The sequence below is a fragment of the Aaosphaeria arxii genome, assembly GCF_010015735.1.
Source record: "Aaosphaeria arxii CBS 175.79 unplaced genomic scaffold BU24scaffold_4, whole genome shotgun sequence".
NCBI lineage: Eukaryota > Fungi > Ascomycota > Dothideomycetes > Pleosporales > Aaosphaeria > Aaosphaeria arxii.
In genome coordinates this window covers 3,070,025-3,086,454 of record NW_022983477.1, presented here as the reverse complement: position 1 = coordinate 3,086,454, position 16,430 = coordinate 3,070,025, and the positions used below count along the sequence as shown (strand labels likewise).

The 16,430-nt window shown below is 52.9% G+C and overlaps 6 protein-coding genes across 6 annotated transcripts; 3 read left to right on the top strand and 3 right to left on the bottom strand.

Moving 5' to 3' along the window:
- Positions 1-695: 695 nt before the first annotated feature.
- On the top strand, positions 696-1,235 carry BU24DRAFT_462495 (uncharacterized protein; the record flags this gene model as incomplete). The annotated part of the gene is made up of 3 exons (XM_033532016.1): positions 696-831; positions 954-1,021; positions 1,197-1,235. The coding sequence occupies 3 exons, from the start codon at positions 696-698 to the stop codon at positions 1,233-1,235; spliced, it is 243 nt and encodes an 80-aa protein (XP_033384664.1).
- Positions 1,236-2,812: 1,577 nt separating this feature from the next.
- Positions 2,813-4,416, top strand: BU24DRAFT_391648 (cathecol 1,2-dioxygenase). Its single transcript, XM_033525118.1, has 3 exons — positions 2,813-3,796; positions 3,884-3,967; positions 4,033-4,416. Exons 1-3 carry the CDS (start codon positions 3,159-3,161, stop codon positions 4,304-4,306), a joined length of 996 nt encoding a protein of 331 aa, XP_033384663.1. The 5' UTR covers positions 2,813-3,158; the 3' UTR covers positions 4,307-4,416.
- Positions 4,417-4,452: 36 nt separating this feature from the next.
- BU24DRAFT_450866 (uncharacterized protein) lies at positions 4,453-6,279 on the bottom strand. The gene has a single exon (XM_033531059.1). It carries the CDS (start codon positions 5,820-5,822, stop codon positions 4,695-4,697), a length of 1,128 nt encoding a protein of 375 aa, XP_033384662.1. The 5' UTR covers positions 5,823-6,279; the 3' UTR covers positions 4,453-4,694.
- A 1,790-nt stretch (positions 6,280-8,069) lies between these two features.
- Positions 8,070-11,526, bottom strand: BU24DRAFT_199183 (uncharacterized protein). The gene is made up of 3 exons (XM_033521799.1): positions 10,937-11,526; positions 9,244-10,832; positions 8,070-9,167 (listed from the first exon to the last, which is right to left on the bottom strand). The coding sequence occupies exons 1-3, from the start codon at positions 11,223-11,225 to the stop codon at positions 8,286-8,288; spliced, it is 2,760 nt and encodes a 919-aa protein (XP_033384661.1). The 5' UTR covers positions 11,226-11,526; the 3' UTR covers positions 8,070-8,285.
- Positions 11,527-13,429, top strand: BU24DRAFT_199165 (uncharacterized protein). Its single transcript, XM_033521798.1, has one exon. The coding sequence runs from the start codon at positions 11,828-11,830 to the stop codon at positions 13,133-13,135; it is 1,308 nt and encodes a 435-aa protein (XP_033384660.1). The 5' UTR covers positions 11,527-11,827; the 3' UTR covers positions 13,136-13,429.
- A 293-nt stretch (positions 13,430-13,722) lies between these two features.
- BU24DRAFT_391645 (HAD-superfamily hydrolase) lies at positions 13,723-15,171 on the bottom strand (the record flags this gene model as incomplete). The annotated part of the gene is made up of 1 exon (XM_033525117.1): positions 13,723-15,171. One exon carries the CDS (start codon positions 15,169-15,171, stop codon positions 13,723-13,725), a length of 1,449 nt encoding a protein of 482 aa, XP_033384659.1.
- Positions 15,172-16,430: the final 1,259 nt, after the last annotated feature.

The following is a 16,430-nucleotide window of genomic DNA, read 5'->3' as shown; positions in this document are numbered from 1 at the left end:
GAACAGGAGTAGGAACTGATCCAAGTTAGGTGTAGACCCTCTTATGAAGCCAATGTGCACACTTCTCCAGATTTTTTCACAACACAGCACATTATCAGGGGCAGTGAGTTCTGGTCATATCCTCAGCCCAACCGTAGACCTGGAATCAGGGATCACGAGGCGCCAACCCTCCATAGAGCGAGCCAGATCCAGGGCCAATAAGACATTGTGTCACATACTATTGTAATCTTTGCAGATCTCACATTCCTTTTGGGCGAATAACCGCTCACATCTGGCGGACCCCTGGACCATTCGATCACTCGCAGAGGGAGTTGAGCAGCCAACGCAAGGCATGACTTATGCCATGCTCGATGATGAATGATACAAACAGTCCTTCCCCGAAAAGAGTTTTATGTCGAAAATAGGACAAATCTCAAGGATGCGTTTACCATGCCCCGGCAGTGTTTCAGCCTCAATGCAGGGTGCCCAGCGTGCCTATAATCGATGTCTCGCGTCCACAGATTTGTATACACTCTCGATGGGGACTAGCGCTTTGAGAGTTGTTATTGTGTCGACCTCTCACTTCTTCCTCTTCACGATTCCCACTCTCTCACCTCACTTCTTCCTTACTTCCCCTTTGTACAGATCGATCAAGATCTGAGGATAGACCCTATACCTACCATTCAAATTCTACACAAGATTCAATTCTGCTCAACATGGCACCCACCACTACCAAGACCGCTGCTCCCAAGACGAAGACCACCGACGCAGGAGTGAAGAAAGGTCGCGGCGCACCCAAAGGTGCTCGAAAGGCCAACGCGAAGAACGCCATGGCTAAGATGCAGGCTTTCTGTGAGTGTTTCGATATCTACTTCCCGCACGTAAAAAGACGCGTCCCAGCGCGTCCTCTGTCATCTTTATAAAGACACTTTCTTCGCAGTGCGCACATGAAAGACACACTGACAATCATACAGTCAAGAAGCACCGTTCTGAGTATAAAGATCTATCTTTCGGTGACCAGCAGAAGGAGCTTGGAAAGAAGGTACGCTTCCATCATGTCTTTACACTGCAGAGGGGCTTCGTAGTACAGCACTACGCTTTCTCCTTCGCTGCACAGATCTCGAATCACTTCTCCGATCGACATCGGCAGGTGGGAGATCATCCTCTGTGCCTTCCCAGAGCAATGATTTGGACATGAAACTGACATATTCATGCAGTGGAAGGCATCACCCGAGAACCCAAAGAATAGCACTTAGACCTTCAATGATTTCGCCACTTGGGAACGGTGATTGCACTACGAAAGGGTCCCTTTTCAGAGATACACATCTGAACCCGCCGTGGCACGTGAGATTCCTCTTTCCGGGCTGTGCCACCGTCATGTCGTCCCGGGTGATTTAGTCTAGAGCGAGACACTTGTCCGTTACACGAAGCACGAGTTTTTCTTTGTATTTTCTTTTCTTTGCGTTACCTATTTTCCACTGTTTTTTTTTTCTTTGTTCTCGAGGTTCATCGGGTACTGGGATATGTATTTGAAAGTCTACTGGATTGTCTGGACAACAGGGGCGGACAGGTTGCAGGATCCATCTTTCATAGGATGGAAGGACGGATGGGAACATGCGAGTGGGCAGCAGCAGCGGGTAGGGACAGCGCGCAGAGGTTGAAAGATCGACGCACGCACGAGACCAGGGGATCTCATTACAAGTCGGATTAGAGCCCTCCCCAGCGGCCAATATGGAAAATTACGACTTCTTTTCTTCCTCGCACGAATTGCTCGCATTGCGCTTGCTTGCTTGTGTGTTCGTTCCTGCATAACACGTACTATGCAATATTCGCTTCAGGCTAATTGGCGGCCGGCAGCAGCAATGTGCGGATGCATGATCCTGGGAACAAATTGTCAGCGTTCGCCTTGGGGTGGCGCGTTACCGTACGAGCTGTGCTGGAAATTAGGGTGCTTGATGTTTTTCGGATTCTATTTGGCCGTGCCGCAGACAGAGCAAGCAGACGACGCTCGAATGCCTCCGAGGAGAAGACCGAAAGACGACGAGGGACTGTTGGTTCATTTCACCCTGACTAGGTTATGTTTTCTTTTCGCAACCAGCCAGAGTCAGTAATTTCGATTGTGTGATTGCGCGCGTTCGTTGGTGGAGATCAAAATCAAACAAAGGCCACGGTCCGATCTACCTTGTCTCCCGGCGATGAGTTGCTTCTAGAATATCTGCAGCGCGATGCTCGATAGTGATGAGTGCCGGGGTTGCGCTGCGCTGCGTCGTAGACTTGAGCAGTCATGCTCGCAATCCACTCGTCTATCTATACTTATATTAGAAGGTGGCCAGGGAGGTCAATCCAATCACAGAGAGCTTTCACATTCTGAAAGTCCGGCTTTTGATTCGAGCTGGAGAGTACTCCGTACAGAGAGCGACCTGCTGTCGAGATATACAATACTCACGAAAGGGCATTAGCCGGAGAGGACGGTCCGTCCCGAGCCATGACGGCTGTTCGGGAGTGTGTGTCTGCGACCACAGATCACTCATATGAAGAATGAACTCATCCTACATGTAAAAATGTGTACCTAGTTTTACATGATACATACAATTCACAGCTAACTTCAACTTCTTCCCATTATGCCATCATACCACCTTACCAATCCATCAGTCAATACTTAGTAACATAGAGAAATCGAGACGTAGAGAAGTCGATGCCCCACATTCCGCATGCCGACTTGCCCCTCCGAAGACCCCCATTCCCCATAATTCCCCCCCAAAGCCAGGCCAGGGTCTAAGCGGGGAAACTTGATCGTCGTCATCATCATCATCATCCTCACTTACTCGTAACTCTTTTCTCTTACAACACCTGTACAATAATACTCGTACAAGCATGACCACCAGTTCCTAGTTTCCAATTGAGCCTATGAGAAGTTAGAAATATACCTCTCATTTCTAATTGTCAGCTTCATCTTGTGACACACCACTTAGTCCGCGGAATACGTCCGCTATCTATCTCGCTCTCTTTCCCATCCTCAACCTCATTGCTCTAACTCAGTACTTATCGTATACAAAACTTCACGCTGCTGACCTAGCTATCTATAACTGATACACATCACCTCCACCATAACCTCCTCTCTCAATTCCCCCTCCCCTTCCACCTCAACCTCACCCACCACTCCAACCCAAACCGCAACCATGCCACCGCCGCCCACCACCCCCATCCTCAAAGACCTCACCATCTCCAACATCACCGAAAACGTCCACCTCATCAACGCGCAAACCCCCTCCCCGCGCCTCCTCTACATCCTCGAGCGCCTCGTCACCCACCTCCACGACTTCGCGCGCGAAACCCGCCTCAGCACCCCGGAATGGATGGCCGGCATCGAGTTCCTCACCGCCGTCGGGCAAAAATGCACCGACGTGCGCCAGGAATTCATCCTCCTGTCCGACACTCTCGGCTTGTCCCTCCTCGTCGACGCTATCTCGCATCCGAAGCCGCCCGCGAGCACCGAGGGCACGGTGCTGGGCCCGTATCACACGCACGCTGCGCCGGATGTGGAGCTCGGGGAGAGTATCACCGTGGATCCGGAGGGGGAGAGGTTGCTGTGTGTGTGTAGTGTGAGGGACACAGCGGGCAGGCCGGTGGAGGGGGTCAAGGTGGATGTGTGGGAGACGGATTCGAAGGGGGTTTATGATGTGCAGTATGAGGGGTGGACGGGGGAGAAGGCGGACGGGCGGGCGGTGCTGAGGACGGATGCGGAGGGGAGGTTTTGGTATCGCGCGATTGTGCCGGTGCCGTATAGGATTCCGGAGGATGGGCCGGTGGGCAAGATGTGAGGATCTCTGTTATACTCATACGATCCCTGCAAATGAATCGGTGGTGAACTGGGAAGTGAATGGCAGAGCTGATGGAGGGATAGGTTAAAACTACTCGGGAGACATCCCTGGCGTCCGAGCCACATGCACTTCATGTTCGAGAAGCCGGGCTACGACCACCTCATCACGTATGTCCCCCCCCTTCTCCCCTCTCAATCCTCCCCTCAAACTAACCACCCCCTCCTCCAAACAGAGCCCTCTACCTCCGCGGCGACCCCTACGAAACCACCGACGCCGTCTTCGGCGTCAAGGAGTCCCTGATCGTCGACCTGGGCGTCGTGAGCGCCGAACAAGCGGCACAGTACGGCGTCGAGGAGGGGACCAAGCTGTTGACGTACGACTTCGTGCTCGTGTCGGAGGCGGAGACGAGGCGGTTGCGGGATGAGGAGGCGAGGAAGGCGATGAAGGCGCTGGGAAGGGATGATATGTTGATTATTGATGGGTTGCCGGTGCCGGATGTGGATTGAATTGGGGGTGAAGGGTTAAAGTTGCGAAGTGATGTTGGATTCGAGGGGTGGGTGAGTAAGAGGGGTTGTGTGTGGTAAGTGCATATAAAAAGGACGAATATGAGCGATCTGACACTCTATACGACTTCAAAGTTAACGATATATAGGTCAAAAATCGAGTTAGCTTTTTGTTTTACTTAGCTGACCATACTGTAACGCTATTCGATGCATTCTGTCACTTTCCTTCGAAAGAAACAATTGATGACAAGACGCAGACGCAGATGCAATCCCGCGATTCAAATTCCAATTCCAATGTCCCTCCAACGCCAATTCCAATGCAGCCAACCTGGTATCTCCAAAGCCATGAACGAGAACCAAAAGGAAAACCCCAAAACACCCGCAGTACAACTCACTCCGCACCCACCATAACACTCCTCACCCACTCACTAAAACCCCCCTCAACACTCTTACTAAACGCAACCCAAAACGCCATAACCTCACTCCTGGGCCTCTGACAACTCTCCACCAACGCCCTCACATCCACCCTCCTCAACCCCCCCACCCTCATCAACTGCACCACCCACTGAAGATCAATCCCGCCCGCACTCCCCGCCCCCTCCTCGCCAAAAAACCTCCCCCCCGTCCACTCCCTTTGAACCCGTCCCAGCACCTCAAACTCCTCCCTCCGTATCCCCCTCACGCCCTCCCACCCATCATCCTCCCCCACAGGCCTCCCCGCCACAACCCCCAACTCCAACTCCCGCACCTCCATCGAAGCGAGAAACGCACACATACCCTTCCACTCCGCGCGATCGAACTCCTTGGTATACGGCAGCGCTTTCTTGGTGATCTGCACGCGCGCGACGTGCGCTCTCGCCCAGGGGGTGAGGTCCGAGAAGAAGGGCACGAGGGCCTCGATGTTGGCGTGGAAGGCGAAGGTGTAGGAGGAGTAGAGGACTTTGGAGGCTTCGGCGTGGATCTGGCGGCACACGGGGAGGAGGGAGGGGATGGTGGAGCGGAGGTGGGAGGTGTAGGGGGAGAGGAGGACGCGGTAGGTTGTTGGGATTGTGGAGGTTTGGAAGGGTCCTGTGGGGGGACTGTTAGTCGTCTGGTTTGTTCGTGGACGTAAAGGACGAAACGACTCGCAAAGGAGAACGATGTCAAGAGAAAGTTCAGGAAAAGAAAGAAGGAAAAAAAAGGCAGATATCTTACGATCAAACGCGCTGGGATCCCACTCACCAGTCCTAACACGATACGTCGACCTTCGCCTCCACCTCGCACCCCCTCCCGCTCCTCCTCCCGCGCCTCCCCCGAGGAACGGATCGATGGTCCGCACCGTCAGCGTGAAAGGGTCGTTGTTCGTGTCGGACGAGTAGTAGGTGTGGTAGTCCGGCATCAGGTTGGCGACGCTGGAGGCGTGCGTCGAGGAGGGCTTGTCGGACGGGAGGAGCAGGTATTCGTAGATCATGAGGCGGATTTCAAGGGGGAGGAGGCGGAGGAAGGGGGAGGTTTGTTGTTGATGCATTGGTTCGACCATTGGGTTTTCCTTTTTCTGTTTGGTCTTTCTCGTACTGGGGTTTTGTGATGGTGTTGGATGTTGGATGTATGTACAGTGGAGATGGGAATCGAGGAATTGACGAAAACAGGATCTCAGGCAGTAAAATGTGCGAAAAGAGGGGGAATAAAGGCAAGTTGTTCAGCTGCGGCGCAGACTATATTAGGTTTTCTCGGGATGTCTGGATGAGGGACGAGGAAGTACTTTTGAGGCTTCGGAAAGGCCTAGCTCTTGCGCCAACACGACCTCGTATATTTGGAATGATAAGATCGATTTACGAGGCGAAAGGACGGGGAATTGAAACGGACGCTACGTAGGCTATTTAAGAATGGTTAGGAGAGTCGGTGAGGTATTATTCCCATTACGATGGATGAGTAGTGGGTGGTTGTGGTGGAGTGAGATGGATATACCCCATGGGCCATCAAGGTACCAGCTGAGCTGATAACCTACGCGGCGTCACAAATGAAAAATCCACCTACGCATCTTCACCATACAACTGTCGATGTCGTAATGATAACGCTATTCCACATGGGGCAAGGTACAGGCGAAAGAATAGCAAATACAAGTGGGGTTGTAAGGCTGCGTCTAACCCATCCTGGCAAGACCCAACCTACTAATTGGAATCTTCCGGTCTCTCAATCGTCCAGGAGGGAAACCAGAGCGGTGAATGTTCGATCCTTTACAGTATTTCTCCGCCACGGAACGGGAGACGAGTTTTTGATTCTCAAATACCTGCTCAGCTATTCATCATCCATTATCAAGGCTGATACTGGCGTCCCTTGGTAGAATCCCAACAACATGTACATACCTACTCAAGTAAACACAGTCCCTTGCCACCACCATTCACGCCCATCCAAATCCCATCTTTTCGCGTGCACCATTCCCTAGGTATCAAACAGCATATCACAAAGTCCTAAAGACCGAGAACCCTCCATACCCATAATCACCCCCTTAGCCCCCAACATTCGGCGAAAAGAGGGAATTCAATCGCGCGTAACGCGTACCTGCATCCCCAACATCTCGATTGACTTACCTCCCTTCCGAGCTCCCCGACAGGCAGGTCCGACTCCCCCAAAAAGGGCCCTTGAGCGTTAATACTAGAGTATCATCACCCATGGAAGAGAGCGGAACGGATAAACTATAGTTAGCAATACAAGTAATGCACCTCGGAGATCTCTCGTGTATCTGTCGAGACATGATGGCCACATGGCCAGGCTGGGTAGACAGATGCGATTCGCTTACGCTTCGCTTCGTTGGTGCGGCTCCCTGCCGGATGCTGTGTTTGCGAGAAGTGAAATACGAGCTTTTTTTTCGCAAGAGTTCCGGAGATCGGAAACTAAGGATTCGAGTGGATGACGTCGTTTTTTTCGTTGGTAGGGATTCACTCAAGTGCAATAGAGGTGGTAAGGCACACAGACGTCACTTCTCAGGAGATATCTACATGAAAACAAGGTTCGGCGAAAATCATGCATCGTCAATTCATCGTGCATTTCCTTTTTAAGTCCCAGCGTGTTTTTAAGAGATAAAGTATGCTGCTGCTGGTCGAGGGGGGGAGGTTTATTCTACCCTACCCTACACTGTAAATATACGAGCTTTGGGGAAAATATTCCGATCCGTATTCCCTCCTTCCTAGATTCATAATCCTCAGGTCGTTTTTGGCAACCTACTTCCCAATTGAGATGACGAGTTAACCCTTTCGTATTCTTTTGAGAGGGAACCCAGTCCATCCTCGTGTGGTCAGGAGTTGTTTATGCGAATTTGCAGGTCCTTTGACTATCCCAAGGAAGACACCAGGGGTCAGGGGGTTCATGATCATATCAAACAAAAACAGTCAAATGGAACATAAGGAAAAATATCCAGGGGTGGTGGGGTTGAAAATGTTCGAGAAGAAGACAAGAAGCACATTAAAAGGAGCAAGAGCAAGAGAGCGCATTTTTTGGGGGCGGTTCTGGGAACCCCTTCCTCGGTGCCCCTCCCCAGGATTTTGGGGAGAGGCCCGGGAAGATTAAACATTTGGTTGTTTTGTTGTTTGTTGTGGTTGTTGGTTGTTGTTCGTGGTTGGTAGGCGGAGATGGTAAGTAAGGAAAATAGTCAACTGCAAACACCCAGCGTGGCCGGACAAGTGCGCCAGAATCCCTTTACGATCGATAGATAAGTGACAGATGAGAGAAGGAGAGAGAGATAGTGAGATAGTGAGAGAGGATGCCAGAGAGGTGTAGAAGGAAAATCCCGAGACAAGAGAAAATGACAACCAAAAGAGAAAACCTTGGAGTTCCCAAATAATTCATCATAGTACAAGGCAGAGGCAATGCTAAAGTTGCTTTGCCGTTGGAACGTTAAAAGAAAACCCGCCTTCGCCCTATCGCTCATACAAAAGCATTGATGTTGAAGGATCCCACCAATGCTATATATTTATTCCCTACTCCTCGAGTCCCAAGAAAGTATTTAGTGCTGGCCACCGTAGTTACCGCCCCATCCTCCGCGACCGTAGCTGCCATAGTTTCCATAGCCGCTGAAGTTGCCATAGTTGCCGCCGTAGCCGCCTCCCTGGTGGCTACCAGCGCCCTGGTGACCGAGTCCACCGAGGCCACCATACTGATGACCCAAGTGGCTGGGGTATCCGCCGAAACCTTGCTGCTGGCCGGGGAGACCACCTTGACCACCCTGGCTGGGGGTGTTGTTGGTGGAAGATCCAGGACGGCCTTGCTGGGCTCCAAGTGCAGATGGGCTAGGTCCAGTAGCCTTGGGCTCTCCAAATGGCTTCAAAGAATCCTCAGTGCTGGCCTGCTGTCCAACCTGTTGCTGGCCATACGACGAGCTCTGGTTGGGGTATCCGGCTTGAGAACGTCCAAGTACATCAGGGAAACCTCCGTAACCACCAGCGGTGGCACCATGCTGGTTCTGCGAGGTTCCTGATGCCGATCTTCCAAATTCACCCAATCCTCCACCTAGTCCGCTCTCACGGCCTTGCACAGAGGTTGCTCCGAATCCACCGGCGTTAGCAGGGGACGAGGAGTGCTGGTTATCGTAGGATGCTTGGGGAGACATGCCATAGTGGTGAGGCTGTCCGTACATTCCCTTGTTGCCGAAACCGCCATAACCACCCTGACCGTACATGCCACCGAACTGGCTCATCCAAGCAGCATATTGCGGGGTGTTGTAGATGGGGTGGTTGTTGTATGGGTAACCACCAGTGTGTTGTCCAGGCTGATGTTGCTGAGGCATGTGCTGGCCTTGAGAAGCTGGTCCGCTAGGGTGCTGATTGCCTGCAGCAGGGTTAGGAGTGGTGTGTCCGCTGTTCTGAGCATCGTTGTAGCGACCTTGGGTCTGTTTGGTTGTTAGTAACGTTACAATGAGAAGAGAAAATGAATTGAAGTGTCACTTTCAACCAAAGAAAACATACCTGTTGCTGGCTGCCGGGGAAGGAAGAATCGGCACCAAATGCGCTGTTCGTGCGCTGTTGTGCTGAGCCGGCTTCTTGTTGGCTAGGGGTGCTCTGTTGGCCGTAACCGCCGTAGTAGTTTTGATAAGCAGAGCGTTGCTCTGCCGTAAGGTACTGTGATCCGAAGCTGTCTGGTGCAGACGAGAATCCGCCAGCCTGTGACTGGGGCTGGCTCTGCTGGCTCTGCTGCTGGTTATAGTCGTACTGGCTCTGGGGAGCTTGCTGACCAAAGGGATCGTATGGCTTTTGGGGTGGAGCGGAAGCATCGGCCTGGATGCCACTCTGGCCATAGCGACCGAATTGGTTGTAGTTTCCTTGCGGTCCTTGGTTTTGCACTGGCTGTGCTCCAAGTGGCTCGGAAGGCGATTGTTGCGAAATAGGTTGCTGTTGGGGAACAGGGGGCAATCCTGGAGCTTGCTTCGGCGTAGCAATGCTATCTTGGGGTTGGCTATCTGAGGCCGAGGGGCCCTGGCGAGGTGCTGGAGGCAATGCTGCACGAGGCTGGGCAACAGGCGAATGCTGAGGGGGTTGAGTCCTAGTCTCGGCGTCCTCCCTATCTTCGTCAACGTCAAGGTTGTCAGCGTCAGCTTCGCCATTCAAGCCCAAGCTGCCAAACTGAACAGCAGCCCTGTCGACGGCATGGTTACCGGGCAGGACGACTGCCTCCTGCTGTTCCAAAAGTCTCCTCTGGTAGCTGGCACTGCGGTGAGGGGTACCAGTGGCCTTGAGCGCAGTCGTTGCAAATCCTCCAATGGCAGGGCGGCCAATGGGTGCCTGAGAGGTGCTGAGGGGAGTAGCAACGCCAATGTCCCTCGAACTGGCAACAGTGCTGGCGGCTGTCTCCGTAGGTGGGGGATGCGACTCGTCCGGCAAATGCTCCACGTTATCCTTCGTCAGCTCATCCTTGGATGGAGTGAGTTCAACTTCTGGCACAGGCTCGTCTGCTGGCTTCTCGGGCGTTGCCACGGGTGGCTGTTCTGTTGTGACAGGAGGTTCTGCTGGTATTTCATCTGCCACGGGAGGAATCGGCAACTCTTCCGCTTCAACCGCCGCTTCTTGCGCTACGTCATGGGCAGCTGTCTCTGCAGGTACTGGGACTGGTTGTTCTTTGGGAGGTGCTGGCTGCGCCGCAGGCTTGGGGGGAGCTGGTGCTGGCTTGGGGGTAGCGAACATGCTAGCCCACGTCTTCTTCGGTGGTGCAGCAGGAGCGGGTGCAGCCTTCGGGACCTCAGGTTCGGCGGGAGCAGCAGCAGCACTCTGGTCGTTATCTTTTCCTTCAGATATACCCCAAGCATCGGCTGTAGAAACAGAGGTTGCGCCGCCGCCGGTGCGGGCTCCATTCGTTGCTCCTCCCCGAGCTCCACCACGGAATCCACCGCGGCCACGGTCAGTACCACGGCTGCGACCACCACGAACGCTGTCGCCGCCACGTCGATCTCCACGGATACCGCGCTGCGAAGAAGCAGCATCTGCTGGGGCAGGAGCCTCCTTCACTTTCGAGCGCGCCCGATCTTTGGTCTTCTTCACTTCAGCGAACTGGGAAACATTACCTAGCACGCAGCTCGTTAGCGAATATGTCAATGGCAAACGCGATGCAAAATACTCGACATTGCACCTGGCCCACAGCGTTAGATGGGGGAGATGGCAGACTTACCCTCACTGATTTTTTCGATCGTAGCTGAGAGGTCGCCGTCAGATTCTTCAATGGCAAGGACGAGATCGGCATCGGTCCAGTCTGGGAACACCTCCTTGAGTGTAGACAACTGCGATTGGTAACGGCGCTTGAGCTCGCCGAGTTCGCCTTCATTTGCAGATGTATCGACTGATGAAAGGTCGCCGTTGGCTTGTTTGCTTGATCGTGGGCCTCGAGATCCAAGTCCACCGCGACCGCCGCCGCGGGTCGTGGTCCTGCCGCGGACAGGCCGAGATTGTATGTCAGACATGTGTGTGTTTGGTTTTGTGATGTGAGTAATAAGTCGCTAGGACTTGTGGGGGTGGGAAAGGTGGGTGGTGGTGAGAGTGCAGGTGTGAAGATGACGAGGTCAGGGAGGTAAAGTCGAGGTTGCTAAATGGGCAAGCAAACGGCTTGGCGCTCTGACGAGAGTGCTCAAAGGCCTTGGATTGGCGGTTCGTCGCGCTCGAAGGGATTCGCTGGGTTTGTGTGGTTGGGCTGAGTTCGATGAAGGTTTGGGGGTTGCAAGACGAGAGAGCAAGAAGGCGGGTGCACTTCACTCTCCAGCTAGGTAAGGTTGTGAGCGGCAGGTGGGTCACGTGAGTCAACCCGCCCCAAGTTTAGAACGCTTTTGTGTGAGCCTGTGAGGTAAGGGCAGCTGGGTGGGCAGGTGAGAGGCCAGGGCTGGTAAGTGGGCTGGCGACCTTTACCCGTATTCTCGTACTCGGACCTCTCTCGTCTCGTCTCGTCAGTCGGATCATCAATCAACGACGACCTGTCACGGCCACACCATCCCCCTCATATACGCCCACATCGAATCGCAGCACATCCACCGAGGAATACGTTACATTCTCGTGCAGAATACAGCCCAACATGCAGTCCCCCGCTGCGGCACGGAGGGTCTTCAGCATGCTGGCATCCAAGATCCACCCGCAACTCCCGCTGTCTCCTCGCGAAAGCCAGCAACTCCTCAATCTTCTTACCACCTCCTTCCGAGCCCATCTCGACCGTGAGCACCCAGTGAGTCGCTCAGAAGGCGGTCAGAACCAGAAGTTGCTCCCAGCTCCCCCTCGAGGCTTGCGGAATGCGCCATCGAGTCATCCTGTTACGTCGCAGGGCTCTACTCATGAACACATCGACTCGATCCTTTCCAATCCGTTGTTTGCTTCCAGGCCACGAAGGACATCGGATTCCAATATTAGCGATGCACGAGAAGTGCTCCAAGACCCATTGGGCTGGTTCATGGGCCTGGTAGCCATGGGAAATGCCGACATAGCCAAGGCAGATTTATGCCTGTCTATTCTCTACAAAGAACCGCTGGACTTGAGGAATTTCAACTCGACACATCCAGCTGCCATATCACGACCGGGGACAAAGATCGCGGAATGGTTGTGGGCTAGTGGGTCAGATAATTCATTGGAATTCTTCAGCAACACCCAACTCGTACGCCGTTTAGTACCACTCCTTATTGCTGAGGGCCAATCCTTCCGATTGTGGCAATGGCTTGAATTTGTTCCTGCACGCGATGTCTCATATACCAAAGAACAGGAGAAAATAGTAGCCATCTTCAAGCACATTATTACGAAGAACCTAATGGCTGCCACAATCGTCCAAAACCGTGGACTTGACGAAGCATTCATGGTCTTTGCGCGAGCATTCAGAATTTTATCGACATCAGAACAAGCCCACCAAGGACGCATCCTGCGTCGTGCAGGATCTATGCTCACAGATTACATTATTGCCAACCCATCCTTACCCACGACAACTGCATTCTACGAATCATTCATGGAGTCATCTAAGACATGGGGTGGAGTCTGGTCACGAGGGATCAACGCTAGTTTATGGCTCTTCCATCCCTCCAAGCGCAGCGCACAACCCGGTTTGGAATTCTTAAAAGACCCAGCGGGAGCCACATTGCGCATGAAGAAGGCCACGAAGGAAAGAAGAGACTTCCTGGTGCAGCTTTGCCTAGGAGTCGCACGACAGTTACTCGCAGACAAGAACTACCAGGACGCCCAATTCGTCCTGCACTTCTCCCGGGAGCACTTCCCCGAACTTCTTGGCGCCACAGGCGAGCATGCAGCGGTCCGAAAGCGAGAGGGCGCACGACAGGCACTCGAAGAGCGGAAACGCAAGGAAACGGAGAATCTGGCAATGTTGGATCGAGTGCTTCCTACATGAGCCCTACGTCAACCTCCCCGGCGTTCAATCGCAATAATGGGCAATTTCTTTGTATATAGCTTCATGACATCACGAATATACCCCACAAACATTTTAAACTTCGAAAAGTCTGACCGAAAGTACTTCCTAACTCTCGCACTTCTTCTAAGTCCTCTTAGTCGGTGATTGTCATCACGCATTTCCCGATTTGGCTCAGGGTCCTCCTTAGTCACGATCGATCTCCAACTCTGGCACTACTACGTAATATGAAGTCACAGGCAAGATCGAAAGATTGGTAATGATGTGTGTGTGAACGTTTGGAAATGAACTACCTTTTTCTAGTGCAAGAAAATGATGTAGTTGTGAGATATCATTGCAGATGACGATGCTATATGCTTTTGTTCGCAGATGCTCAGAAGCTATTGACATGTGAGATACATGAAAAAACGAGACGACAGGATATAATGTATGAGTTTTCTGGATAACAATCCCCAGCTCATATTTACAAAAGAAAATAAAAGAAATACAATCAAAACGCCAGTTCTATGCATAGATAATTCGTGAAAAGCCTTTCATGTGCTGCAGCAATTGCCCCGAAGAGAAGGCGTCTACTCGACAGCAGAGACGTCGTGGTGGAGGACGGGGTTGATCTTCTCGTCGAACTCGAACTTGAAGTCCTGGCCGAGCTCCTTCTTCATGGCGGTGGTGACGGCCTCGAGGACGTTCTTGAAGACGCCGAAGCTGGCGGGGTTCTCCTCGTCGTTGTCGCCGCCCTGGAAGACACCGGTGCGGACGAGGCAGGTGTTCCAGCCGTACATGTTGCCGCCGACGATGTCGGATGCGGGGTTGTCGCCGATCATGTAGATGTTCTTGGGCAGCTTCTCGTCGTTGTGGATCTGCTCCATCCAGCTGGCGATGACCTCGTCGGCATACTTGTAGGTGGCCAGCTCGGGCTTTCCGTAGACGACACGCTCGAGGTCGGCACCGGTGATGGCCTTGTACATGGCCTCGAGACCGATGCGGAAGGTTCCCTGGCTCATGCGGGGAATGGGGTGCTCGGTGGGGCACAACATGTCACCCTGGGAGAAGTAGATGGGGATGCGCTGGGAGACGGGGTCCTTGGCGACGGTGCCGAGACGGCCGTCCTCGCTGCGGAGGAGATCCATGATGATTTGCATATCGGTTGCGTAGTCGCGGCTGTCAGAGAAGACCATGATGGCTTCGATGTTGGTCTTGGAGAAGTCGCGGGGGCGGGAGGTGGCACGCTCCTCCTCAGTGAAGACGCGGTAGGGTGCGATGGTAGGGTCCCAGGCGACGATGTCGTTGGGGACAACGATGTCCTGGAAGCCGTATTGCTCAGCGACCTCACGGCACTTGTAGCCCTCACCACCAACGACGAGGACGGTCTTGTAGTACTCGGACAAAGCCCGCATGGGAGTGTGGGACTGGATGAATTGGTCGGTGGAGATGGGATTCTTCAGGATGCCAGAGAGCTGCTGCACGCGAGGCTCCTCGGGCTTTCCGGATCCGTTGGTGAGGAAGATGTGGGGGATCTTGATACCGAGCTGGTTGTCACCGTTCAAGATCTCAAGGACACGCTTGCCCTCTGGGATGAGTCGGTCTCCGTGAACGAGCACACCGTCAATATCGAAGACGAAGGCCATATCCTTGGCAGCACGAACAGTCTCGTGGGCGAGATCCTGAACTTGGGCGGCGAGGATGTCACGGGATGGTTGGATCGGTGGCATGCCAGGACGAGCAGGCTTGCCATCAGGGTAGTGGACGGAGGACAACCTTGACTGCCTCTTGGAGCGGGGGATGGGGAGGGAAACTCCAAAGGAGTTTCTTGATCCTCGACGCTCCTTCATTGATGGGGAGAGGGAAAGGTTGTGCATGTATTGTTGAGCATCAGAGATAGATGATCGTGTAGCGGGGACTTCAATGGCATTGTGAGTACCATTAGCATCAGAGGGAATGCTCAAAGTAGCTTGAGAGTCTCTGTGCTGGGTAGCCTGAGCGGCGGGCACGCCGAAGTCAGAGTCCTCGAAGGCAGGCATGATGATAAGATGCGTCTGCTCAAAACGAATTTAGAAAAGTCTGGGATTTATGAATGTGAAGATAGAGACTTGATGAGTTATAGTATGATGATAGATGTTTGAGTTGGAGTTGAACAGGATGATGATTGAGAAGTGGGTTCAGGGTCCTCTTGAATATATACCATTCTCCACAGTCCTTACTCCGCAGTGATGCTCTCTATCATGAGCATAATAATCTCAAAGGACAGAGCCTTCACAGAGCCTTCCCTATGCCGCCCTATCCCGTTCCTCTCCGAGTCCCAAAACACTGGACACTGATAGGGATCCACCACTCAACGTAGACGACATCATCGAGCACATGCAATACGAAAACGCCGCTGGATTAGTTAGCACGGGTGGCACCGAAGTACAGGCTGTGAGAGCGTGTCCGGCATGTGGTTATGCCGTCATAAGCGTGGTAGACACAACGTGTATCAAAGGTGTGATCCACAAACTGTAGTTTGGAGAGCTATGAGTGGCGAAGGGTCCAGAAGATTTGGCCGAGAATGGTTGCGAGTGAGGATTTCGTTACAAGGCTCATTGCTTGTATCCACAAGCTCCGCCGAGATTAAACAGCGAGGGATGCGATAGGCCGATCAACAGGGAAAGGATGGGCAGATTGATGGACGGTTGTCCCTTCATAATAAGGGTTTTCCTGCAGAACTCCTACCGTTGGTTGGCAGGGTCACCGAGTGGTAGGCGGAGGCGTTAGCCAACCATGATGGCATTTGACATGATTGTGGCATTCTGAATGGTGAGGGAGAGTGACGTTAGAAAATATGGGTCCACCATAGATGAAAGGAAGTATCCGAACGTCACTGTTAACGGTTTAGTCGCGAGTTAGCGCTTCGCCTGGTCAGGTTTTAGTTCGCCGAACTTCCCCACCTTTATCGGCTTCTGGTTGCGGCTCTGTTCCCAATCGGGCTTGGTTCCCTCTTTTTTGATCCATCTCGTCTAACAAATTCCCTACTCTCTCACTGCTCTTCACCAAATCATAGCTTGGCCCAGGGGCCCGCCCGAAGAATATCCCACTTCAAATCTCCATTGTTGAGCTCCATTCGTTTCCCTTCTAGAGTTATTCTTGGTGTCCGTCTCTCGAGGTGTGGAGGTCCAGCACACCAAACACTCCACCCTGATGTCATCCGCGGAGATCTATATCGACCAGCGGTGTGAAACTTCCTAAGTTGTTGAGACAGAAATTGTGGATTTTCACCGGATCCGATCCGACAGTCTCTGTGACG